The following is a 26,844-nucleotide window of genomic DNA, read 5'->3' as shown; positions in this document are numbered from 1 at the left end:
TAGTTAGATCAAGCACTGCCAGAAAACTGTATCTCCCAAAGCCACTGTAATCTACCAGCATATGTGAAGGAACATGTTTATATGAGCGCCAGTATGTGTGCACATGCACACACGTGCACGCACACACACACGCACACACACACACACACCCCAGCTGGAGATGCTGGCTACCTGCCCTGTACTTCTACTGATGACGCTTGCCTAGATCAATGAACTCTGGCCCTGGCTTTCTGTCAACTGTATGTTCTTAGGGCCTGGCAGATTTGGCTGTGATTTTCCAGCAAGAGCTGGGGTGCCTAGTGACAGGCGACTGAGACAGCCCAGGTGGGTGTTAGCAGCTAACCATGACTGCTGCCAATAGCACTCTTCTGGTTCTTCAGTTGCTTCTTCATGTGTTTGTGGGGTCTTTCTATAAAAGCTCTCTGTCACTGACAAAGGGTTTTATAAGACAGGCAGGACAAGCGTTCCCCCCCCCCTTTTTTTTGGTCTAAGTTTTAAAAATGGTGAGTGGTCTTGCAGTGTGGGTGGTATATTTTACAATGTCCTATGTCGTAATGACCTGTGTCCCTCTTAGCTGCATATCTCAAAGATACTCCAACAGTCCTGTCCTCAGTCACAGGGAGTCTTGAGGTCGGCCCAAGTTCTGAACCACAAAGGTTTCAGAATAGCTCTATTCTGATGGGACATGATGGCCTATTCTTAAACATTTCCTAGCCTTGATGTGTGTTACATGTTTAGTAACCAGACTGGCTACTGAGTGCTATTATGGGGTGGGACTTAGGACATATTATGTTCTACTGTCATTCCTGCACATTTCTAAAGTGAATGAAACTGCACGTGTGCTCCATCCTCCCTTGGAACTTCAGAGCACACAACTTATTAAAACTATCACTCACAAAGACTGAAAAGCCCTATCTAGACTCCACTCAAAATTCTGATTTATCTGCAATATCCTCTCGTCCAAAGATGTCTGAAATGGAATTCCTATCATTTAATGTGCATGTGAGCATGCAGGTGCAGATGTACGGAGGAGGTAGGGTGGAAATGTCGAAAGCACTTTCCAAGGCAAACATCTAAAAATGTTTTGTAGGGAGCAGGCACAACACAGTGGCATTCCCTGAGGCTCACAGACAGGGAGGTCTTCTGTAACAACTTTCTTTGCCTCACTGCAACGCTTATATGTAATGCTAAGAAACCCTGTTAACAATTCACCAGAATAGAAATCATGTTTGCGATGATGCAAACAGAGGAAGCTTTGTGTTCTTTTCTTTTCAGCTGAAACCAAAATGCAAAGAAAGGTATTTGTGGGTGCATATATGGGAAGATTTCCATTTGGCACTGAGCAGGAGAGACACATACTAAACACAGCTTATGTTAAATGTAATCTCTGAGCCGAGTCTTCCATGAACAGTTCCAGAAGCCAGTAACAGGCAGCACACTTTTCTAGGCACTGATTCACCTCACATTTCTGTCTTCTGGAATGGAAAGTAAGAAACACTGCTCCAGCTAGAAACAGGCAGCCCCCTTTTCTTCTGTTATCATGGTCCATACCATGCCTTGTCTGTAGGCTGGCCTGCTGGAAACTATATGCATGTGTATATTGACTTATTCATGTGCATAAGGATTCCACAGAAGTCAGTGCAACTGTGTCCTATCAGGCACGTGGGAAATGTAAGACACGTTGCTTAGATAAATTGCTCATGGACCACAAGCCCAGAAAAGGCCCCGGCATCAGAAATCCTAAGGAATATGTACAGGCCAAGGACAGCTAGGACTCACAGCTTAGCCAGGGCAGCAATTCTTAGGGTGGGCAGAGGCAGGAACCAAGCCAAGGCCCAGGCCCCATCATCCCACTGCTGCCAGCTAGCCTCTGGGGCCCCCACTGCACTGACAGAATCTGGGAACCCTACAGCTTGAGAGTCCATGTTCTGGAACCGATATTCCACTATCACAACCTCCCTTTCAGCAGAAATGTATGATAAAACACCAGCTGAGTCCCTCACTAAATGACCGGCAGGAGGGCTTGCCTGGCCACGGGCACCTCCTTTTAGCTGAGACTTGGGTTCTATTCTTAACCAGAGGCTGATTCTCAACTACTGCTGGGATAGATCGCCTGCAGCTTGAGGACCACAGATGCATTCTCTTTCCTGAACAGCTCCTGTGCTCAGGAGTAGCCACCTACTTACCCAACCCTAGGAAAAACAGGAACAGCAGGAAAGTCCTGCCCAACCCTACTGTAGACTGGAGGTGGAAAAGAGAATCCTTGAAATGTTATTTTCACTATCGAAACAAAAGGCTACATTAACACCAGGTGTATCTCCCTCTGTGGTCTCCTTCTCCCCAGCCAGTGCTTACCTCATTCACTTGCACCACTCTCCTAAATAAAGGACATGTTTTTCCAGGCAGAAAAAGGCCCAAGTGAACCACAAACAAAGGGCAGTGTCATCACACTGAGCCAAAAGAGCTGTTGGCAAACAAGGTGATCCTCTGTGGGTTTGTGCCTTTCGTATTCAGTGGGGTGATCCTCCATGGCCTCCTGCAGACAGCCACAGAACACAAGGCCAGAGAGTGGCAACACCCACATCTGGGAGCTGACTCACAGGTCTAGAGGCAGGAGACCTGCTCTTCAAGATCTCCAGTATGGAACTAAGATACAAGAAGACATGCAAGCATAGAGATGGCAAGACAGTGGCAGGCCATGGACCCTGGAGCCAGGTTTGAGTTCAAATCTAAGCCCATGTTTCTGAGAACTACACTCTGTCCTATGTCAATCAGTAATAAAGGACACCCCCTCAACCCAAAGGAACACTGATCTTCTGTAAGAAGTGCTGGGCATGGAGCTGGCACTGGTGTGCAGTCTGGCTCCACACCTGTACCAGGACATACTCTTGAAAAGGCACCATCCAGTCTGTAGCAATCAAGAGAGGCAGCAGAGGGCAGCTTAGTGAAACTGTACAGCTGGGCCTCAGTATTCTTGATACTTGCTAGCTAGAAAGTGGGTTAAGAAAACACTTCTCTGCATAGAGGTGAGCAAGATGGCAGCCAGGATATCTGGGAGAGTCTGGGAAGGGCAGAGGGTTATATTGAACTGTTTCTGGTTACATGAATTCATGAAAGAAAAGCTTACTAACAAAAACAGGGGCAGGGCGAGCCCACACAGCCTGTAGGACAGCCAGCTGCCATACAGCTAGATTTAGTCGTACTCATGCAGGTAAGAGAGCTGGAACAGCTAACACATCTTAAGTGCCCAGCTCGGGCAGCCAGCTCTCCAGGTAGCACGGTGAGCTGTCTGAGGGAAAGCCAAGACAACATCTGAGGCCCAGAAAGCATCGGAGACAGGGGAATGTCCCGTGGGCAGCCTTCTTGAGAGAGAGGACATGGAAACAGATAGATCTGGAAAAAATTCCCCATCTCCTTTTTCATAATCCATTTTAGGTTGACACAAGGGTCGGGAATTAACAAAGACTGAAACCTTCCATTCACATACTATCCAGAAGCCAGGTAGTCTGACTGGCACACACAATGAGCACGCTTGAGTGTCTTTTCTACTTTCTACTTACCAACAGTATGTGTTCTTTGGCCTTAATGCTGCTCTTAAACTGGAGCAGCCTGCTGTTTGCCAACAAAAGGGGTTGAACAGCCAAGGACTGCTTTCTTTAATAGGTATGGTGGTGGCTGCTGAAACCCAGGCATAAAAAGGGGAAGGAAAAGAAAAGATGGCAGTGATGTTCTGGACTCCTAGAGGCAGTCCAAATCTCAGGAGACCCAAGACAGGTGGAGAATGAGTCCCTCAAAGATGGAACTCATCAAATACGTGTCATGTCACCTCTGTCTCAGGACCACACCAAACCCGTGGATGGAACAACCCTATCCTTAACCACCTCAGACAGCTGGCCTTAAGGCAGGTTCCTTTGACTACACATGATATGTACTGAGCACACAGTGATAGGTGGCCAAGAGCCAAGGGGGTATAGAAGCGAAGTTCCTCACCAGCCTACCTCATGTAAGCAGAATTTGGGCGCTCCAGTTTTGTCAGGCACCAGCGACACTAAAGAAGTGAAGAAGGCTTTCCTTGCCCTAAGTCTACAGTCCCTGGTTAGGTGTCTGAGGTCAGAGAGACTGATGCAGTCCAACACTCCCACCCCTGCTGGGTAATAGAATGCTCTCTGTAGTAGAGGAGAATGAGAGGAAGAGAAGCAGAATCCAGGCTACCTTCACATCCCTGGCTGAGCCATAGTCTAGAAGCACATAGTAATGTGGCTTCTGTGAGGCTGGGACTTGCTGAGGCCACACAAAGGAAACCAGCTCCGTGCAACAGTCTGCAGCCTCTGGCCAATATACAGTGTGCTCGAGTTCAAGCAGAGAGTCCCACACCCCAGTCACAGTCCAGTGGGAACTCAGCCTGAATCTCAAGAAAACAGGAAACTGAATGCACCAAGTTCCACTGGAAAGGTGTCAGTCTGTGGAAGGTTCTAGAACAAAGTGAAGACCTTGGGCAAATAGCTGGAGTAAGAGGCAGTGACCAGAGGGTTCTTGGCCTCTGCCAACCAAAGAAATCTGCCAACATTGCTGCCCTTAGAATGCCTGTTTTGGGAAGAACAATGTGGCGATTCAGTTGTATGCTCACAAAGGGGCTGAGGACTGCCCAGGACCAGGCCAGGCCCACCATGAGAGAGCTGTCTTTTCTTTCAACAGCTAGTAACGGTGACATGCTGAGTACCTGCCCATGCCTTCTGGGACAGACTCACCCAAGTTTTCTCTGCAGCCCCAATGGAAAGCCTGTGTGCTCTGAGGAAGTCTTGGCATGCCTTCTTCTAACCTCAGAAGCCCAAAGCTTCTTGGGAGTTCCAGTGTCCCATAGCACACCCAAGACTCCACAGTCTAGGGACATGGTGAGGCTCTCCTTTCTCGTCCACCCACTCATTTCCCTGTACACTCAGTCTTTCCGCTTGGCCATCCCACATGGCAGGAAGAGGCATGCCAACATATGTCTCAGTCCTGGAATTCAGGTTCCAGAGTCGGAGCTTGGATATGCCAGAGCTCTTGAGGGACAAGATTTAAAAAAAAAAAAAAAAAGAAGAAGAAAGAAAGAAAACCACAACAGCTAAAAATTTCCAAAGTGGAAGATAAACACCTACAGACATTGAAAACACAACCAAGTAGAAAAATATAATACATTAAGACAGTCTCACAAGGGAACCACAAAGCCCCCAATACAAAGTTGACCCCCCCCCCTCCACAATGTGAAAGTGAGCTCTTCCTAAAGAGGGGCCATGGTAACAGGAGCAAGAACATGGGCTCACAGCTGGGGATACATTAGAGGGACAGCAGAGATGAACACAGAAGCAACACTGAAACATGTGGCCTTAAGTCAAGAAGCTGCAAGTGATGGACACCCCAATGAAGAAGCCATGGGCACTGAAGTGTGGACAAGGTAAGGTAGAGGTAGCTCTAAGAAACAAGCTAAAGAGGACAGGTTCCCTTGGTCAGGAGATATCCAGAGGCCATTAAACCTGACAGCAAGAGGTGTATGGAAAAGGTTGAGGAAGGCAGAGGTGAGGCAGGAGAATTCTGAAGCAGCAGCATAGCTGGGGTCCCATGGGACAACTACTGCTTCAAAGTAATGCCATACGGAGTGGAGTGGGGTGGGATGAGAGCCACAGAAGATTGTAAGTGAAAAGAAAGCCCCTCTGCTCCTGACTCCAGAAATGCACAGCTGGCCACTTCCAGGCAGAAACACATAGTGAAATCCAGAAGTCTACCACAATTAATCTCCATCTAGTTGGTCTCTAGACCCAACTTCCAAATGACAGGCAATAGGAAACAAAGATCTTTCAAATGATAGGATAGGGACGAACCCAAGCAAAGTATGGAACACAAAAGTTGACTACAAAACTAACCACCTCCTGCAGATAAATCTCAAGAACACAGAATAAAATAAGGTAGGAAGGAGAAGACTATGGATTAACCAGGATATACGCTATGTACCAGCCACTAGAATGTTACATGCACCCCGAGGCAAACAGCAAACTAAACTAGTGCAGATATCCCTAGGGACATACAAACGTTGAGTGAACATTTGATATGAAAGAGCTGTCACTCTTATCTAAGCCTGAAAATGGTACCAATGGTATTGTACATGCATTAGGGAAAAAAGACCCCTGTGCTGGTGGCCATGGCACATCTAGCACTGTGGGCAAAAGCAGAATGACTGAGTTCAAGACTAGCCTTGTCTATATATCAAGATCCAGGCCAGTCGAGGCTCCATCAGAAGACTCTGTTAAGCAAGCAAGCAAGCAGTCAAGTGTGTATGTGAGAGAAAGGTATCTCAGTGTGTGAAGGCACTTGTTGACAAGCCTGATGACCCAAGTTTGATTCCTGGAACCATTAAGAAGAAAAGAATGAACTTTCACAAGTGTATCATGTACAACAAACAAAAAAGACAGTATTTCTCTTTGGTGGACAAATGAGCAAAGCAGGAACATCATCTCTGACAATAAGGATACAGATTTATAAGTTAGAGCTATGATCAAAAAATTAGACAATATCAGAACAAATGCAAAAACAAAATATATGAATGAAGAGAGAAACTTTCGCTGCATGTTCACGCACCAACAAGTTAAAAAAATAGATTCTTTGAAATGACTAGGAAGATGACAAACTTCTAATAACAAGGATTCGGAAAAGAAAGAAAAGTCACGAATTAAAAACTAGAGACAAGACAGAGCATGTGGCAGTGAGTGAACATATGCCACATGATGGGGCTCCATCTCAGGAACTGCACAAACATTTTTATTTACACATATACATACATAAAAAGTTAGAAGCTAAAAAAAGACCAGTTACTTCAAATACGGCAGACATTTAAACCGATTCATTTTAAAGTCAATGTAAAATAGGCACATTTCTAGAAAACATTAACATTCTAAGGTTGATAGACAAAAAAAGGCCAAAATAGTTCTATACTAGCATCATAATTTGAGACAATATTTCAAAATCTTTCCACAAAAATCATCCCCATGGCATTCTTAGAAAAGTTCCAACCAAGTGATCACCATTTTAAATAAAACTCTTCAAAGAAATATAAAAGTGTTTGGAGCCCTAGCTTATCCTACCAGGGAACAGAAATCTTCATTACAGAACTATATGAAGACATTGTGAGAAAGGAAGAATGATTCTGGTCTCGGCCACAAAATTCTCAAGTGACACTAGCCAGCTTGCCCCAGTAGTCTATAAGAATCTAATAGACTCACATAAGAGAGTTAAACCAAGCAGCAGTACACCACTGAAGACACACAGGAATGAAGTCACTGCACTGTAATTGAGAGCATAAGATAGAGCTAGGAAAGAGCATCACCCATAAAATCTCAGCAAACATGGCTTTTGGTTTGAAGAAAGTAGAAGAGAATATTCCCAGGGACTGACAGGAACCAATGGAGATCACTGTGCAAAAGACGAAAGACTTACTAAGCATGCTGTCACATAGGGCTATTTCTGTGGATGGGAACACAACTGTCTCTATTCATGCTTTAGACCACAACAAATCCTATATGTACCAATACTCAAAGTGAAGGAAAATCTGATGACTTTCAGAGAATGTTAGTGAAAACATCCTCATATCTCAGAAATGAACTCAAGATGTAGGAGCTTCTTGCCATGAAAGATTAAAACAATCTGAAGAGAAGGCCAGCCTCAGAAGACTCTGACACACGCCAAACCAGCTGTCTTAGTTAGGATTTCTATTGCTGTGATAAAACACGACCAAAAGCAAAGTGTGAAGGAAAGAGTTTATTTCTTCATCATACAGCTGATAGTCCTCACCCAGAAGTCATGGCGGCAGGAACTGATGTAGACACCATGGAAGAGTGTTGCTTACTGGCTTGTTCCCTCTTGCCTTCTCAGCCTGCTCTTATACAACCCAGGACCTCCTCCTGCTCAGGGTAGTACCACCCACAAAGAACTGCGCACTCCCATATCAATCACTAATTAAAATAACACATTATGGATCTGCTTACAGGCCAATGTTCTGGAGGCATTTTCTCAACTCAGAGTCCCTCTTTCCAAATAACTCTAACTTATGTCAATCTGACAACAAACTAGCCAGAATACTAGTCCTTACCAAAGGTCTCCTTTCAGCGTAGAAGCAAATTCTGTATGGCAGTATGACCGAAAGGCTCAGAGGGAAGACACTCAAAGATGAAAGGAGGAACCACAGGTCTAACCACCACTGGTAGTTTGGTGATTACAGACTTATGCATCAGTCCATGCCCTCTAGTCTTACGGCTATACCTTCAGAAAATACCAAGCGCTGCAGACACATTGAGTGCTGTCATGGGATGTAGAGCCTTCCGGAAAACACTTGTTCTCTCTGAGAACTTATTTTTGGTTCTAGGACCCAATGCTGTGACTGAGAGGTGGCCGCAAGGATTTAAGCAGTAGAAGTTTGGACCACAGAGTGACCATGGAGTGGGGAGCTGGTTTAATAGGGACAGTGGGATCAGTCTTGCAAGTTAACATCATCTGGCACTATCACATGCAATGGTCCAGCTTTATTTAAAAACACTTTCTCACAGAAAGTATATTACATTTGTTTTTTCTCTATACTCTACATCAGATGGATTACACCAATTGATTTTTTTTGGTTTTTTTCTTATAGTTTATTTAACTTTTATTTTATGTGCATTGGTATAAAGGTGTCAGATCCCCTGGAACTGGATCTTCAGACAGTTGTGAGCTGCCATGTGGGTGCTGGGAATTGGACCCAGGTCCTCTGGAAGAGCAGTCAGTGCTCTTAACCACTGAGCCATCTCTCAAGCCCCACCAATTGATTTTTTTTACAGTCTTATTATATAACCTGCATAAAATAAAATCCACCTATGCTAGATGTGCAGTTTATTGAGTTTTGGTACATGCATATACATTTCATTTTAAACCAACCTACTAGAAATTAAGTTGAGTAAAAACTTCTAAAACATATACATGAACTTATTTTTTTTTCCTTGATCCCATTTGGTATAAATACAGAACTCTGGTTTTCACAGTCAAAATCGCCAAATAATATAACTCAGCTCAGAATACTGGACATAGTCCTCTGTATCTTCAGATGGGCTCTTTCCCATGCTTCTTAGAGGATGGTTCAACTACTTAGTATGGTCCAAGATGACTGTGCTGGCTAATTTTATGTCAACTTAACACAGGCTTGTGTCATCTGAAAAGAGGGAACCTGGTTGAGAAAATGCCTCCATAGCACTGGGCTGTAGGCAAACCTACAAGGAGGAGTTCTTAACCTGGAGGTCAAACAATCCTTTCATAGGGGTCACCTAAGATCATCAGAAAACACAGACATTTACATTATGATTCATAATAGTAGCAAAATTAGTTATAAAATAGGAACAAAAATAATTTTATGGCTGGGGATACCGCAACATGAGGACCTGTATTAAAGGGTCACAGTATTAGGAAGGTTGAGAATCACTGCTGTAGAGCATTTTCTTAATTAGTGCTTGACAGGGAAGACCCAACCCATTGTGGTTGATGCCTGGGTTCTATAAGAAAGCAGGCTGAGCAAGCTGGGGTGAGGTCAGTAAACAGCACCCCCTCGTAGCCTCTGTATCAGCTTCTGCCTCCATTCCTGCCCTGCTTGAGTTCTTACCCTCATTGCCTTTGATGATGAACTTTTATATGTGAATGAAATAAACCCTTTCCTCTCCAACTTGCTTTTTTTGGTCATGGTGTTTTCAGCATAGCAATAAAATGGCCCAACCCCTTACAGTCTCCTTGCCAGGCTTACTAAGCAAAGATACAGGAATGGAGCACACAGCTGACTTTATCCTAAGGTGGGAGAAATGCCAACAAATCTGCACTGGAACATGCCATGCCTTTCTGTCCCTGTCTCACCTCTCAATGTGCTGAAGTGCTAGCTGGAGCTCCCCAGCAGCTCCGATTTGCTGAGGAGTTTTCAGAAGCAAATCTGCAGTTACTCAGCAGCTGACACTGCGAAGACAGGATTAAATTCCCAGCAGGGGGCTGCAGTGTTTGGTGCTACAGGCTCCCCACCCATCAGTCAAGCATTGAGGTTGTTCCCCAGCACCACAAAAAAATTTTAAATCAGCATCATTCAATTTTAAAAATAAAACTAAACCTCCCAGGCAGGGATTCACTCTTCCTCACTCTGTTTACAAAGACATGTCAGGCAGTTCCCAGTGAGAGCAAGAGGGGCAGGAATGTGTGGTACACTTTACTGAAGATCAAAGCACTTCTAGTGGGCTCAGAGCTGTTCTCCAGAGGTTGGGAAGAAGGTGCTATACTTTTCCACATTGCTTCCATCTTCTGCATTCCTCTGGATGAAGCAGTAGAAGCCACAGGGCAGAGGCTGGCACCATGCTCTTGGACTTCCCAGCCTTGAGATCTATAAGTTAAAGCAAACATCTCTCCTGTGTAAAGTACCCAGCCTTCAGTACTCTGTCACTACAACAACAAAAAATCCTCACACAAACACATTCCATGACAGAGTACAACCCACAAGCCTAAATGTGCTACAAAAGAACCAAAAGTAATGAGACGCACAGAAGCAAAAATCCAACTATAGGGGAAAAAAAATCCCCTCGTAACACTAAAATTATGAATATAAGTGAACAGCTAAAAAATAAACATAACACACATAAAAAAAATTAGAAACTGCTGGATAGTAGTGGCACACACCTTTAATCCTAGCACTCAGGAGGCAGAGGCAGGAGGATCAGTCAGCCTGGTCTAAACAGTGAGTTTCAGGACAGCCACAGCTATTACACAGAGAAACCCTGCCTCAAAAAAAAAAAAAACAACAAAAAAAAAACCAAACAAAACCAACCAAACATCATCCTCATCACCTTAGAAACTGTCTAAAATTGAGCACAGAAAACAATTCCCGGTCCTATACACTTGAGTAGGAATAGTACTAATAATAACAACAGCAACAACAATCACAGTTATCTAAATATGAACAGAACTCAGGGGGACAAAGCAGTAAAAATAAAATGGGGGTAAAGTCACAAAGATACCACTAATTCTTCCATGAACTGTTAGGAAGGAAAGGGACCGAGTAAAAGGGCCCCAGGTACCAGGAAATGAGTTCTTAAGAAAGCCGTAGGAACTATGATAGCTCCCACCAACAAAACTACAGGTATCTGTTTGGTCCATTAAATATATCAACAATAACAACAAAAGGCAAGCACATGGGAGGGGTTTTGGGATTCCTTTGGCTGACCAGAGGCTGTCATTCTGTGTACTCTCTTCCACCTCTAACTACATTTCCGGGCATGATGACAACAGGGCACAGAAGCCTTTCAACCACAGAGCAGCCACTTCTACGTGTCAGTATTCTTAAGTGTCTTCCTGCCAGCCAGAGTGGCTACCGTCAGAGTGTTATTTTGATAGGAACACTCAGTGTGGTCCATTTTTTTTTTCAAGACTCTTATCAAACAACAAGCATAAATTTAATCCTGATGATGTTGAAGACATCCAAGGGACAAAACTGTCTTTACAAATCACTTCCAAGGATCTTTGTCAACAACACAGAAGGCTTTATTCACATGGGTGGCCCAAATTTGACTCAGACAGATCGCAGTTCTCTCCCAGAGACACACACAACTCTGAATACCTGTTTGAGGTGCGCCTAGTGCCACACCTGCTTCAGGTGTGAGGGGTACCACTATGCTACAAGGAAGGCACACCTGACCGTCTCCCTGCAACTGTCTTGTATTCCTGACACTATGATATTTGGAGAGCAGCAACTAGTGGAGCCTCACACAGCCTAGGCAATGCTTTGCACAGATAAAATCCTCTATGCCAGCTGTAAACAGCAAGGGTCCACCTGAAGATGGCTAACCATCTGTGCTGCTCTGCTAAACAGTGAAGTCAGGGGTAGATTTATCTTGTTGCCTATTTCAGAACTACCCTCAAAGTTCTCTAGAAAAATCCTCTTAATATTCCAAGTTCATTCTGTATCCACCAAGAAGAAAAACCTATCTTATGCAAGTAGAAGACTTGCAAGCACATATGAACAAGAACTATAGATAAAGTCTGGTGCAGTGGGTGACAGTATTGGAGACACAAACTCGCACACGTCCTGAAAACTATGTACCGTCAGGCCTACCTATCGAAACACAGTGAATGTGTGAGTACTGCTACCAAAGACAGGCAGAATCTCCAGAGATAACACAAATGGGCAGAACCATACACTGGAGACTTGGCTGAAATAATGTTATTGGGAAGGAATTCTAACACAGTACAATTACACAGAAACATCCAAACTAGCACTTATTGTTGAACACTGGCTCACCCATGGCCACAGTCATGCTCTTACAGGTGGAAAATTACAGGCTGTAGAGTTGGTAGCAGCCAACTTAGTCCTCACCTGTAAGTGTTAAAGTTGGTCTAGCCAGGACCCTGGGAAAAGTTCTTCCCCAAAACACTGCTGGACTTGCACGCAGCAGCGTACATCTCAGGCCACCTCTGAAAGCAATCTCATTACCCTAGACTCAAGGGGTAAAAATGTATTATTGGAAAATTAAAAATAGTCCCAGTAGTCTGGGAAGGGTACCAAATCTGTATTGTCTTTGCCATTTCAGTTACATAAGGTCAATATTACATAAGAACACAGAATTTCAGAATTTCCTTCTTAGCAACCTCCAAACACTCGGCTATGCATTTCACCTAACAGCTGGGCCACAGTAGGAACCACTATTACCCAACACAAACAGCAGAAATATGTAAAAATAGATGCTTCTTGCACTTGGTGAAAGGAGAGAATGGGGCGAAGTTGCACTGCTGCGGTAGTGGGCCTCCTCCAGCTTCCTCCCATCAAGGCAGCAAGGGCATTCAACCTGAGCTTTCTGGAAATCAATTTGACCTCACCTGACTTCAGATGGCCAAAGAGGAAAGCAGCATTCTTCAAGGGCTTCCTGGGTTCCTAGGGATAGAAACAGTCCAAAAAGCAGCTGGCAATCTGGTGTGTGTTGGTAGTTCAGATGTTGGCATCTAGAAGAATGTCATGGGAGCTTGTTTTGAGTCAGCCACCAGACAAATGAGTGGCCTTGGGGAAGTTATTTGGCCTGCCAGTCTATTTCCTAACCTGTACCTACTGAGGTACTTCCTGCAAGACTGACACCGCAGAGAACACATGGCACCTAGATGAAGGACGTGCCTGTGTCATCACTTACAATGAGCTGCTTAAGTGAAGGACGAGCTTGTGACAAGGGGACAGTTGTCATCACTTACATGGACCTACCAGAGCTGGGCCCTGAAAATGTCCCTCTGAAATCTATGGCACCTGGTTCTTCATATGTGGACACTCACTCTCTTTGGGATCAACTTAGTCCAGTGGCACAGTCTCTGGCAAATCAGCAACACAATGTTCTGCTACCTCATATAGACAGCTTCTGCAGACTACACTGGGAACAAAGGCTTGAGTGAAGCCATTATTTGCCTCCAAATCTGTGCTGTTTGAATGCTCTCACAGCCCTCTGCCTGTCCAGGAAACCTCTCAGTTCATGCTCAGATTCACAATGATTCTCCATAATGGATGGAAGATGACCTTTGATAGGAAGGTCCAGGAAGGTACATCTAATTACTCACCACAGTCAATTAACATGACTCCACCATCCAAGTGCTTCAGGCCAATCCCAGTCTAGCTTCACCTCTGCTATCTAAGGGGAGGCATCACCTGAGAATCCCACTGACTGCCCAGATATTTCTAGCCCCAATAATTTTTTTCTCCTCCCACTGTATCTATTAGCTGTGCCACCATCCCATTTAGTTTTTCTCTGGTTTTCCTCCCCAGTGTTCCTGTCGCAGGTGATGACCTCCCATCATACTCCACAGCACCAGCCAGGTTATATCCCTGCCCAGAACTTCCAGGAGTCTCTCCTCTACCTAAAGGCTGATGCCTAGGACATTGGCAAGTGACTAGTAATGGTGCCATAACATGGCCAGCACTTTTCTGCCCTGCCTCTCCAGCCTGCTAGCTGGTACTAGGGTATCTGAAAAGGCTGGCACCTCCCAGTCACCAATATCCCTTAGTAGTATCCCTCAATCCTGACCAGTTTCACCATCCAATATTGCTGAAATCATGCCAGCTTCTCAAGAAAACTCCAATCTCCCCCAGTAAGATCCTGCCCTACTGTCACTCCCTGACTTGGCTATCCCTTCCTCTAAGCACAGTCTAGTGCCACAAAAACAAGGATCTCTCTTTGAGTCGTCCACACACATATCCCCAAAGCTAAGGACAGAGTAACTCCAACTTATAGAAATGCCTGAGTGAAGGGTGCGCTAGTCTATGGTTTCCTGGACAGCCCTTTAGAGTCCATCTTCCTCACTATCTTGTTACATCCCATGGCAGTTAGCACCTGACCTTCTCTTCAATTCTACACAAGTGACACACTGAAGCCTCAAAGAGCAGACCATAAGACAAACGGTCTCCCAAAATCCAAAGTGTCAGTAACTTCTAACATGCTACAGTAGGCTAGTATCCTAGCAGAGGTCTACTGGAAAACTCATACTTTCAGACTATAAAAATGCCTAAGTATCATTTTTAAAGAACCATAAGACATGTGAAAATAACTCTCTTTAAAAAAAAGAAAATATCTCTCGAGAAACATATTTACAAAGTATTGGTGTAACATATTTTATAAATTAAACATCACAAATAGGAACTTATCAAAAACCATCTCATTCCCACCTACCTAAACTCTTTTATCAAAAGAAAAAAAAATAAATAAGTTAAATGCTCAACCTAAGAACAAGGACATCCAAATAAAAACAAGGAAGGTGGTGTGGGGATGAGAAAATGCACATAGGCACAAAGAAAGGGAATCTATAGGAAAGGATGGGCTCTTGGAAGGCAAACTGGAGGTACCAGGACCAGAATGACCTAGAGTTCCCATTAACTGTCCCCTCAGTCAACAGACACAGTCCAGCTGGAAACGTGTAGGAAGGGGAGTGGTCAGGCATGCAGGAAAAAGGGTATCTAATGAGATAGAGATGGCATCCCCTACCTCAAACTCTTTACCAACCTGACAGGACCACCTGTTTCTGCTCTCTGCTCCAGCCAAACACTTAGCCCATTAGTCAAGAGGCCCCTTGATCTACGTACTGGGGTTCTGGTTCCACATGGCAGCATGGGAGCCACTTGGGAACACAGAGACCTGAGGGTTCAACCAAGTGTACAGGGTATAGCCCCAAAGGGATTCTCCCTTAAAGGTAACCAATTGTTGGAAATAGAAAACATTATACAAGGCTAATACATAACTACTGAAAACTAATACCACACCCCAGCTATCTAAGGTGGACAAGGGCTGACAAAATCCTCTTGTATGTCTTGGCTGATTTACCTACCCGAGATACCAAATTCTTAAAACCTATAATAAAAATTGGTGATAAACATAGACTCAAAGTGCGTTGACTGCAAATGATGTCACATAAACCTACCTCTGTACACTAGTCCTGTCATAAATAACACTTCTGATCCACAACGCCAAGAAGCAAACCCTTCCTTCCTGCCCTAACTGCCTGGAACTCTCAAATACCATGGAAAATGCAGCTAGTTTTCCATCCTTTATACAGTCAAAGACCTGGAGGTTACTCCCAAGGCCACTGTACATTTCCTTTTTAAAATTAAGAAATGGGGTGAGGGGGACTGAGAGACAGGTTAGCAGATAAAATGCTTACTGTGCAGGCATGAGGACTTGAGATCAATTTCTAGAAAATATATAAAAAGCTGGGCATGGTGGTGAGTACATGAGATTCTACAACTGAGGAAGAAGAGGAGGACCCTCAGGGCTTGCCAGCCTAGTCTAACCCAGACTTGTAAGTTCCATATCAGGAAAGGTAGTTGAGTGCAAAGGAACACAAAGGTTGACCTTTGACATTATACTCAGGCACCTGGCACACACACATGCACATCTATCCAAGCAAGTACATACATATATAGCCACCCCTTCCCCACCCACCACACAAACACGCCAACCAGTTACATCACACACGATGAGAACTGTTTGCTTTGGACAGTATTTCAACAGTATTTTATTTGCAATATTCAGCACTAAAGAGCTATCTGCCTACCTTTCCCACCTCATATAACATCCTGTGGTGGACAAGGAGTTTTTCCAATCTGTATCTGCACTGCAGTTGCAGCAACACAGAAGTGATGGGGTGGACCACTGTGAGAAGTGTAAACAACCCCATATTCACCCAAAAGGGAAGGCTGCTTTCTTCCTCCCTGGGCACTGGGGTGGTAAAGGAACCCAGCTGGGAAACAGGCTGGCCGAGCAGAGAAGGGCAGAGGCAGGGTCTTGGCGGGAAGGGGGGCGACGACAGCTAGTCAAAAGAGGGTGCATTTAAAGCTAGCAGCACTTCTGGTAAACCATAGCAGTGAACACAATCAGAGTGGTAGGAGGGTTGTTTAAAGAGATACAAGACCCACACGAACAAATGGAAGTAGAAGACAACACAGCGGCAAGCACATTCTTACAAGCAACAGACAGAACATGGACAGGTTCTGGAACAGTGTCTCTTCAGACACAGAATGGCTCAAAAACCACAAGAAACATGGTTCAGCTACAAAATTCTCATCAGAGGCACAGCAATGGCAGAAGAGAGCCCAGACCACTGGTCTCCCATACTCGCACCACTGATGAGGCCAGATCCCTTTCTACAGAGGAAGAAACACAGAGCAGAAGGCGGCTGAGTGGAGGTTGCAGGCTACCTGTTGAGATGTTTGATCTCTTGCCCATCCCAGAATGAGGTTACAGGGGTTCAACGAGACTGGAAGTATAAGCTGTTAGAACTGGCCAGGGCCTTGAAGGGCCTTGTCAGCTTACCAGATATAAAAAGATCACAGAGAGAAAAGGAGGAGACAGAAAACAGGGACAGCATGCAGCCGCATAGCCAGAGAAGGACCCCAAGCATAACTCTTCACCCAGCGCAGTCAGCAGTAACATATCAGAGTGGGCTGGGAGGTCAGCTCTTGGAAAGTAGCTGTACCTCACATCTCAATCAGTCACCTCCCTCATTGGTTGAGCACAGGGTTGTGGGAAAGGGTTGGCAGGCACAAAGGATATTGCTAAGCACCTTACTCCGTACTGGGTAACCCACCATCCCAGATCCCTCTGCTGGACTACTCCCCTTATACCTTCACCCTTGCTAATTCCATCTACCAAGAACCCATGAGACTCTCTCATCCTAGCTTTTCCACTCGTTTTCCCCATGTGGGCTGCTTGCTTCATCTGCAATTCATCCTGCTAGGGACATCTTCACAAAGCCTCTGGGATGGGCTAGGAGGTAGTAAAACCCAGAGAGGAGAGGCAAGCTGGCCAGAGGAACAAAGAAGTCAGAATGCAAAAGGGACACAAGATAGTGTCTTGGGTGGGCCCAGAACTGGTCTTTTTTTCTGCTTCCTTCAATACTGAGGCCAAAGCAGAAGGAAAGAGGGAAAAAAAACAGGACATGAACACACACAGTGCCCCTATGAGACCACCTCGGTAGTGGAAAGCAAAAGCAAAGAACAGAGCAGGGCTACTTTGAGCTCAAAGTACAGGGTGGCCTAGGTGGGCTGCCTTTGGGAAGTTCTTTGACAGAGTAAATCTTAAACTCCCAAGAAAAACTCCAATTTGAGTACATATCAGCACTGCACCAAGGGAGCAGGTGGTGCCAAAGAAATTATAAGGGCAGCTTCTAGTCCTAATAATTCTTGCAGCAAAGTAGCAAGGCTTGTTTATCTCACTTGTGCTCATGAATGCAGGACAAAAAAATGGTCTGGGAATGAGATGTGATTGGCAATGAGGACTGCCAGGGCACTTTTCTTACTCAAGTGAAAGGATGCATGTTTACATGGGACACATTCTCATGCAACGTTAGAAAAAAGGGTAAAATTAACTCAATTTTCAGGAATACAGCACAAGCTGATGACACAAAGCACACTTAATGTTTCCATATTATAAAAATGCAACATGAAAGATATTTCACATCAATTTTTAAAGTCTTTTGTATCCCAAGCCTATTATTTCTGTGAGGCATTTAATACTTGGTTAAAGTGACCAAAATGGGGTTGAAAGCATGCATGCCCTCTATGCTAGTGGCTTCTCAAACACATGCTAACATGTAGGCTCCACGAGATGTTCCGTACACCCTGTGGATACTATGCCTTCCTCTGCCTACTCACAGCACTTCTTCAATATAGGCTTAAAGTCATAATGCAAACACGCTGACCTTCAACACTGCAAAAATGTGCCATAAATGCCAGGAAACAAAAAGGAGCTTAGCTACAGAGGTAAAAGAGGACAGCAAATTTCATGGGGGTAACCCTTAGTGATATACCATCCTGGAGCAGAGAAAGAAAACGAGGATAACAAACACAGGAAACACTTGGTTCTTGAGCTGGAACATCATAGCTACATCCCACGCCATCTTCAGTACTAGTCAGTGTGACATTAAGAGACGACATTTATTGAAAAACTACTAAAAAGCTAACACATATATTTAAGCTTAGTGAGAACTCTGCAAGGAAGCATTATCATTCATGTCTGAGGAATGAAAAACAAAACCTAGGTATTCAACAATGGAATTCACACAGCCACGGCAGCAGTCTGAATGCAGGGCAGACAGCAGCACTGCAAGCCACAGCCCACCTCACACTAAGCAACAAGCTCTCAAAGAGCACGGTGTGCTTTTCATGACACAAAAGCTAACACAAAGCTTTCTGGTTTTCTTAGACACTATGTTTATTTAACATTTTTCTTCATTACCCATAAGGGCATGCGAGAAATTCTTATTTCAATCCACACTGGGCAAGCACGAGGAAACTATCTCCAAACACCCAAACTATGGCAGCTAGACAAAATGACCTGAGCAAACTGAACTAGAGAGAAAATGAAAACCAAAACTTCTCAAAAAGTCAAACTTTAAAAGTTGGTCATTTTCATGAACTATTTAGGCACTCTCCTACCTGTGCTTAATGTTCTATGGTAAAGCCAACGGTGTGACAGGAAGGAAAGAAAGGCAGAGCCCAGGTGACAAAAACCTGCTGAAATGCCATCTGAGTCAGCACCAAGCTCAAGACATTCGATTCCTATCACACTTACTTCCACTTCTAAAGTGGCCTGCGCCTCTCTCATATCACCTCAGTAAAGCAGGGCTTCAAAGCACACACAAGTGTGTTGACTTACCCGTGCTGGACATGTGGTTCACACGGGCAGGATTCAGCAGCTCCACCGGCTGGTCTCTGCCAGAAAGTCCATCTGAGGAGAGGAGACACTGGCTTCAGAACGGGCAAGTTGAGCAGAAAGTTTTCGGCAATGAATGGTATTGGAAAGCATGTGTGCCCCCTCCTCCAGAGCCACCAGCCCCACCCACCTTCTTTGAGAGGACAGTTTCAGTTCCAGCACTGATTATTTTTACTTGTCAGGGAAAATGAAAGGCTCTTTGTAGAATAATCAAAACAGCCCCCAGTTGAGATACGGTGAACTGGGATTCCTGCCTGAGGGCATCTGGTTGAGCTAGCAGGGCTCACTTATATTTAGCCCAGACTGGGCTTATCAGAAGAGGGTTTTTCTGCAGAAACCGCAGGCATTAAGATAAAGAGCTCCCCCTCTCGTGAGATAACAATGAAGGGTCTGGACTTAGACACAAACACAGCAGCTGGGGCACATGTGGCAGTCACAGGGAGCAGGGTACTGGGGTACTCAAGCAGTCTTGGGGAATGCCTTGCTAGCACTAGTGGCCTAACACAGATTGCACAATCATTTCTTTGAAATCCATTTTTAGATCATATTCAGGAACCAATCTGGCTATTCTGACTTGAGGCATGAATAAGGCTGGAACCCACCCACCACCAAAGCCTGGCACAGAATGGTACAGATCTCCTGGTACCTCTGTGCTCCCCAAACATGAAGGAAAGAAGACCCACAAAGCCTCACAGAACTAGACTTTTCCTTTAAAATCCGCTTGTTCTGCAGTGACATGCATGCCATTGCAGACTTGCAGCAGCATTCACTCATAACAGGGCAGTCATGCAGCTCCCAGAGAGAGGGTTTCAAAGCAGACAACAAGCAGATAACATCAAGATAAGCAAGGGAGCCAACCTGTGTGTCTTCGGAGGAATTCCAACTCAAAGACAGAAAGAAGCCTTGGCCCAGGAGACCCAAAGCATGCCCATCCACAGAATAGATGGCAACATGCAAGAGGTCATCTGAATCACACAGGAGACAGAAAGGGACTGCTCCTCCGCACCACTCAGAATCAAGGTCTAGCAACTCTTAGCGTTTCATCATAGTCAGAAGAAGCCCACTGAGCCTATCTGGGATACTGATATCTATGCTCCAAGGAAGACTCAGAAGTCACTAACACATTTTAAGGCAACCACTAGTTCCAAACAATCACCCTGTCACTTAGAGGCTGAAGGCTTTCTCAAGAGCATGGCCACCTGAGACAGCCTGACTTAAGAACTGTAAAAACAACAGTCTCCTCAAACCTTTGTGACTACTCAGAAAGAAACCTCGAGGGGCAGAAAATACTTCCTTAGCCTTTCTTTTCTGCAAAGAAGTGTTCATTGTAGAAAGCAGTAAAATGCCCCAAAAGGGGCATGCATGCATGTATCGTATGTATATGCATGTATGCATGTGTGTATGTGGTGTATGCCTATGTATGTATTCAAACATTTAAAATTCACCATGAAATCCAAAGACCGCCTAGGCTGGTTGCAGGATTCCAACAGCTAAGTCAGGAGCAACCTGCAGGGAAACCTCCAGGCTTACTCTGAGACCCCTTAGGGTTCTTTTTGTTCCTGCTACCAGTGCATCAGCAGAAGGCTTCTACCAGTCTCCTCTATTTCCACCTTATACTTCCATCTGGGAAAATCCCAGGTTTAGTAGCTAACCAGTTAGGAGCACTCCAACCCTGGTACCGTTTCTGGAGTGTGGGCTTGAGTTGGTGTCTGCCCTGAGCTCTGAAGGCCCAACGACTCTGGATGACACACAAGTGCCTATTACATTCCTACAAGAAACTTCACACTTCAAAGTGGCTGGTGCACAGTTTAAGTTTCACAGACAAAGTCTTCTCTGTGTGCCTGTATATTTTCATCAATATGTGGTGTGAATGAGTCTTGGCCCATATACAGGATCTCTTGGCTTTTTACTGGTATATGTCTCTTAGCCTTCAGGATAATGTTTACTGTGCAGACAAAGTGCTGTCTTGCCTCCAACAACAATACAATGATAAATAACATGGATTCTACACATAATTCAGATCTTAAGCTTGATATGTTCCAGCCTGTCCTACAACAGCGTATGTTGTACCCTGACACCCACTGACTCTGCTATCAGCTGAGTGAACCTTCTGATTTACTATCTACCTATTGCTCACCTTGACCCTAATATAGAGACTGGGGCAACTTCAAGTCTAAAATATAAAATAATAATAATAAGAAGAAGAACAACAGCTTATTCTAGAAACAAACAAAAAGCTTATATCTTAAATTTCATTCTGAATACAGGATGAAAAGTTGAGTTCTCTTTACCAAGATGCGAGCCAAACTTTGTCCTGCATATCCACACCAGGGATGTGCTGCCTACTTGTTACTGCCATGGTACGCAAAGCCTGCACTCAAGTAACTCTTGTTTTACTTAACAGCAGTCACAAAGCACAGGAGCAGTCATGTGAGCAATTCAGGCACACCAAGGAGAAGCTGCAAAGCCCACTTAGTCCACCTCACTATTACCATAAGAGGGTGAGTGGCCCATGGGACAGTTTTGAAAGGGCTCACACACAGAACTTCCGTGAATGCTTTGTTATGTTTGGTCTACTGCATATGTTAGCTGTTACTCTTTTGATTTATGAATTAAACCTTATTACTGGTACATGTGGACAGAAAAAAATAGCACTTACAGGAATCAGTACCCTCTGTGGTTTTGGCATTCACATTTTGAAATACAACCTCATGAATTCGGGGGCAGCTATCTTTGTATTCCATGTTTATTATTAAAGATTAAAATAAACACCCATATGAAGATGTACATGATCCCCAAAGTCCCCAGGTATAGAACTGGGGTGGTTTTGAGATTAGTTTTAACTGTCAGTGTGACAATCTATAATCACATGGATAGGCAGTCTTAATGAAGAATTATCTAGATCAGGTGGGTCTGTGGGAGTGTCCATGAGGGGTTGTTTTGATTGCTGATTGATGTAGGAAGACACACCTTAATGTAAGAAGCGCCATTTCAGGGATAGGCTCTGAGCTATTTAAGAATGAAGAAAACCAGCTGCAGACAAGCAGCCAGCAAAGATGCGCTCATTTCTCTCCACTCTGGACTGTGGCTGTGCTCTGATTAGCTGTCTGAGTTTCTGCCTTGACTTCCCCTCACTGATACAAGTGTAAGCCAAATCCTTTCTCCCAAGAATTGCTTCAGTCAGGCTGTTTATCACAGCATCAGAAAGGGAACTAGAACAGAGATCATTCATCCTTATCCTGGCTCACAGACCAGGCAACACACTCAACTTTACCAGACAAGAGATTTTATGAGTCCATCTCTAGTCTTCCTGCTCCCACCTTTATATACTAGATCAGTGGGCAGGGTTGGCAGCTCCAATCCTGGAATCAGACTAGCAATCAGACTCTGAGTCATCTCACTAGCCTAAACTGGATATGAATGAAGAAGAACCAAAGACATTCTACTGCTCAGAAAGTCTCAAAGACTTCAAGGGCCCAATGCCAGAATCTGGACCAAAAGTCATATTCTGTTTTTCTTTTACTATGGAGACTGCTGCACTCTAAATATGGTATCCAAATCCCTAGTCCTGCATCTTCACATCTTTGAGTACCAGCCTCAAGACAGCTGGAATCCAATCATGGATTCAGCACTACTGTGATAGGACATGTTGGCCTCCAAGGTAAGAAGAAACTCTGAAAAGAGGATCATCTGCAAACACACATCAACTCTAGAAGGCTGAAACTCCCAGAGTCACTTGCAGAAGTCTTCTGCAAGTGAACCTTTCTTTATTCAGCTGTTCACAGTAAACCAACTGCATCCTGTGCAGGGTGTGTTGCACATGGATGTTTGTTTCTTATTCATTTTGCTGGTTTGTTTGTTTGTTTTTCATGAGAACAGCCAAGAGGTCTGATCTTTTACCATCAGTCAATAGATTACTGTGTTGCAGCTGGCATCTCAATGCTCAGTCAGCTTGCTGGTCTTGCGCCCAGTACCACACCTTCCTGCCCACAATAGTTCTGTACAGTTTTTGATACATTCTTCTCTAAAAGCAGCCAGAGTAATGGTGGCCCCTGCACTATCAAATTCACAGGAATCGGTTTCTGAACTTCCCACTGCTCCCACACAGAAGAGAGCCACAGCCTGGCTGCGCCTGTGACCCTATTAAGTCTCTCAGAGTTGCTTTAAAGTATTCGGTGTCAAACTCTCTAAGTGTTTGACATTTTCACTTCAATATTAAAAACATAATTAAAACATTAAAGTTTTAAAACTGTTTAAACATTTTAAATGTCTACTTTAGTTTGCTGGTGCACATGAGCGATGGGCATCCTTGGATCTTGTTAAACTCTGACCCTTCCACGCATCGCTTCCCTCAAGCTCTTTTGATTTAAAGTGGCGGTCCTGTTGCTCCCTTTCCAAACTGTATGTTGCTTTTTCTTACAGTACTGGGCTGGGGCTAACAGCACTAGGAGAGTGGCGAGGACTCCTGCCCTGTTTCTAGTCTTCCTGGCAATGTTTTGGCAAGAAGCATAGCACCTGTTGTAGGTTTCTCACTGGTCACTTTTACCATGCTGAGGAAGTTGCCTGGCGTTTCTGGTTTGCCAAGACTAATCTTTAATCAGGTATGATTACTTGATTAACTTTTCTGCTTCAGTCCAGACCACTGAAACCCCTCCCTCCATCTGAAAATATCTCAAATGCAGACAATGTTGTTTCACTTGGGAAAAGACCTGGCCGAGTTAGTTGAGGTCAGAGACAGTAAGAAGTTAGAGTGAGGAAATCCCCTCCACTCTGGAGTCAAATCCTTCACACTCTTCTCAGGCTTAGTGTCACACTTCAACCACTTTCACAATCAAACAAAATATACTAAGGCTACTTGGTAGGAGACTGTTTGATACAGGAAAGGCCAAGGTATTTATGATGATGAATGAATAGCATGTTCTTTCTCCTGAAGATGTTTTCAGACATACGGTTAATAGAGAACCTATGGATAAGTGGCAGCCATAATTCGGTCTGCTGGTATTCAGTCTTTCAGTCCACTGAACTTTTTAAAAACAATCTTTACACCAGCTGTGGGTTCCAAAAATAAAGGTGGCCTGATTCTCTGTGTACTCTGTCCCACCTTGTTAGCACCTACTTTAAGATGGTTTATGCCAGCGGTTGCTCATAAAACACAGATTCTATCTCCTCAGGTTCCTTTGTTCTGATGCCCCTGGCAATGTTAAACAGGACTAGTCAGGCTATGTCCTTCCCCAATTCCCATGAGTACACTTGAGAGGAAGACAGCTATTCATATCACATCACATCAAGGGCCCTTACATGGCACAAATATGATGTGTCCAACAAAATATAGGTTGAAACCTGATTTCCAGATAGTTAGGAAGAACCTTGAAAGGTACCTAGACATGGTTCCAGGTCTGGCTCTGCCATGTACACACAATCTTGGGCTCCACAGGCTACATTTCACACTCCTATTCAACTTCAAAGCAGGGAAATAACAGATCTGTCTCAGAGATCTGAGTGAGGACATTTCCTATTTTTCCTCTTTCCTTCTTGTTGGCCTAGCCCAACCCCTAGAGAGCTCAGTTCTTGCTCTACACACAGAGAGAAAATGATCCCACTCCTCTTAGACCCACCCTTGCTCCTTTTATTATCTGTTCCAGTCACCGAGTTCTTATAAAAGGTGAGAGGGCACTGCCACCCAGCCGCGGCCTGGCTTACCGCACAAGGGACAGAAGGAAGCACCCAATGTCACCTTTTGACAGGAACCATGTGGCTCTGAGAAGAAACTGCAACATGTTCTGGGATGTGAAGTTGCAAGATACAGAAATGCTGATGTTGAACTAAAATCTGACTCAATGAGAATGGGAGAATTCCTGAGTTAAGGATATTTGTGTATGTATGTGTCTTATTAAACTAGGTAGCAGGGAGAAACTTTTTTTAAAAATAGGTTAGGGGCAGCATGATGGTTCAGGGGGGTAAAGGTGCCTTGCCCTAAGCCTGACAATCTAAGTTCAATCTCTGGGACCCAGACGATGGAAGGAAAAGCTGACTCCCAAAAATTGTCCTCTGATCCGTACACACATGTTGTGGCGTGCACAACACACACACAAATGCATGCACATTCAAAGTAAATATATAAAACTAAAATAAATTTGAAAAAATAGGTTAGCTCATACAGCCTAGGACAAAAAAAAAATCACAAAAATGGTCTATTGAACAAAGAAGGAAGATAAACGGCTTGCTGTTGTCTGAATAGAAGTGACCCCCACCTCCTCTGCCTTCTCCTAGGAGTCCTGGCCATGAGAACAGCAGCCTGTGGCCTCTGCAGTATGAGCACTGCTCACTGCTTCCTTGCCCAGCAGTAGCTTTACTGGATTTGTTTGGATTCAGTGGCCAGCACACCATCCCCTTGGTCCATGGTCAGGCCACTGTCTCCCTTGACCTAACCAATGTGATCATGGGTGGGATCCTACTGGCTCCAAGATAAATCATTCAGTTAACTTATACAAGTCTGCCATGAATGGTTCAGAGACAGAAATGGCCAGCTACCAGATTCCCCAGCAAAACTATACCCTACTACCCTCCTCTGCTGAGCACTCCCAGCCCCCATGTCCCTTTACTCCACAGCCCCTTCCAGGCAAGACAGGATTGCACACCCAGCTAAAACCAGGCTCAGCTTTCAATAAACTCGGCTCCTCCCTGTGTGAATTTCACTAATAGCCTTGAGTGCCCCAATCCATTAAGTTCTGCTTTTTCTTGCCACACAGGTTATTGAGAAATACCAAAGTTCTATAATAAAGCTCGCATCTGCCCATTAATAGGAATTAAACTTTAATGAGTAAGTGTCGTGAATTCCTCAGGCATGCCCAACATAGTTTATGTGTATTTATTAGAGAAAATGAAAATGGAAGAAAGAATTTCTTTCTCTAAGCACTATTTTTCCTTTGGGGTAATCAGGCAGACATTTAAAATGTCAAGGATAACCTATGAGGTGTTCTTGCTGTTTTCCCCCTAAGAATCACAACTAGCTCCAGCCACAGTGGGGAGAGGAGGAGGGAGGGGAACCAGTCAGGGATGATTTCTTTTTTCATCCTGTTTTGAACAAGTGACTGAAGAGAAAGGAAAAAAGAGAAAAGAACAGCTATTAAAATGGAACCCCAGTGACAATGGAAATTGTTGGAAATGCTTGCTCAAGAACAGACACTCATGGTTTATGGGCAGCTCTCACCTATGGAATGCCTTAACCCCAGTGCACCACAGAGGCAGCTGGCCACTGTGATCCCGCAGCTGAGTAGGAGCTGGGCTTACTGCCCTGGCTCCGAACTGAGAGGGAGATCAGACTACACAGCCCAGTGGATCATCAACCCTAAATATCTGAGGTGCCGTGTCTATGAGCTTAAACTGCTTTCACACTGGAGGTTCTAAAACTGTTAAGTGTACATGGGAGTGTGATGGCATCTGGATTTGCCTGACATGTTCAGGACCCAAGTAAGGCAGGGTGTATGAAGTGGGCATGGCAGAGAATTCCAGGGCCTTAAAGAGAGGGAGGCGGAGATCACAGCCCTTTCATTTAAATCCGTTTAAAATTTTTCTTGAACAGTCAAGA

General features: G+C 44.5%; 1 protein-coding gene across 10 annotated transcripts in view; it reads right to left on the bottom strand.

The window, feature by feature from the left end:
* Window positions 1-26,844, bottom strand: part of Hdac4 (histone deacetylase 4) — a 263,727-nt gene that overhangs the window by 110,409 nt on the left and 126,474 nt on the right. For all 10 annotated transcript variants that reach the window (XM_075952184.1, XM_075952183.1, XM_075952187.1 and 7 more), the window contains one exon: window positions 19,200-19,271. In XM_075952184.1, the coding sequence (XP_075808299.1) occupies window positions 19,200-19,271 (72 nt within the window). The remainder of the gene's footprint in view (window positions 1-19,199; window positions 19,272-26,844) is intronic.

The sequence above is a fragment of the Microtus pennsylvanicus genome, chromosome 17 (genome assembly GCF_037038515.1).
Source record: "Microtus pennsylvanicus isolate mMicPen1 chromosome 17, mMicPen1.hap1, whole genome shotgun sequence".
NCBI lineage: Eukaryota > Metazoa > Chordata > Mammalia > Rodentia > Cricetidae > Microtus > Microtus pennsylvanicus.
This window is presented reverse-complemented; position numbering and strand designations above follow the sequence as displayed.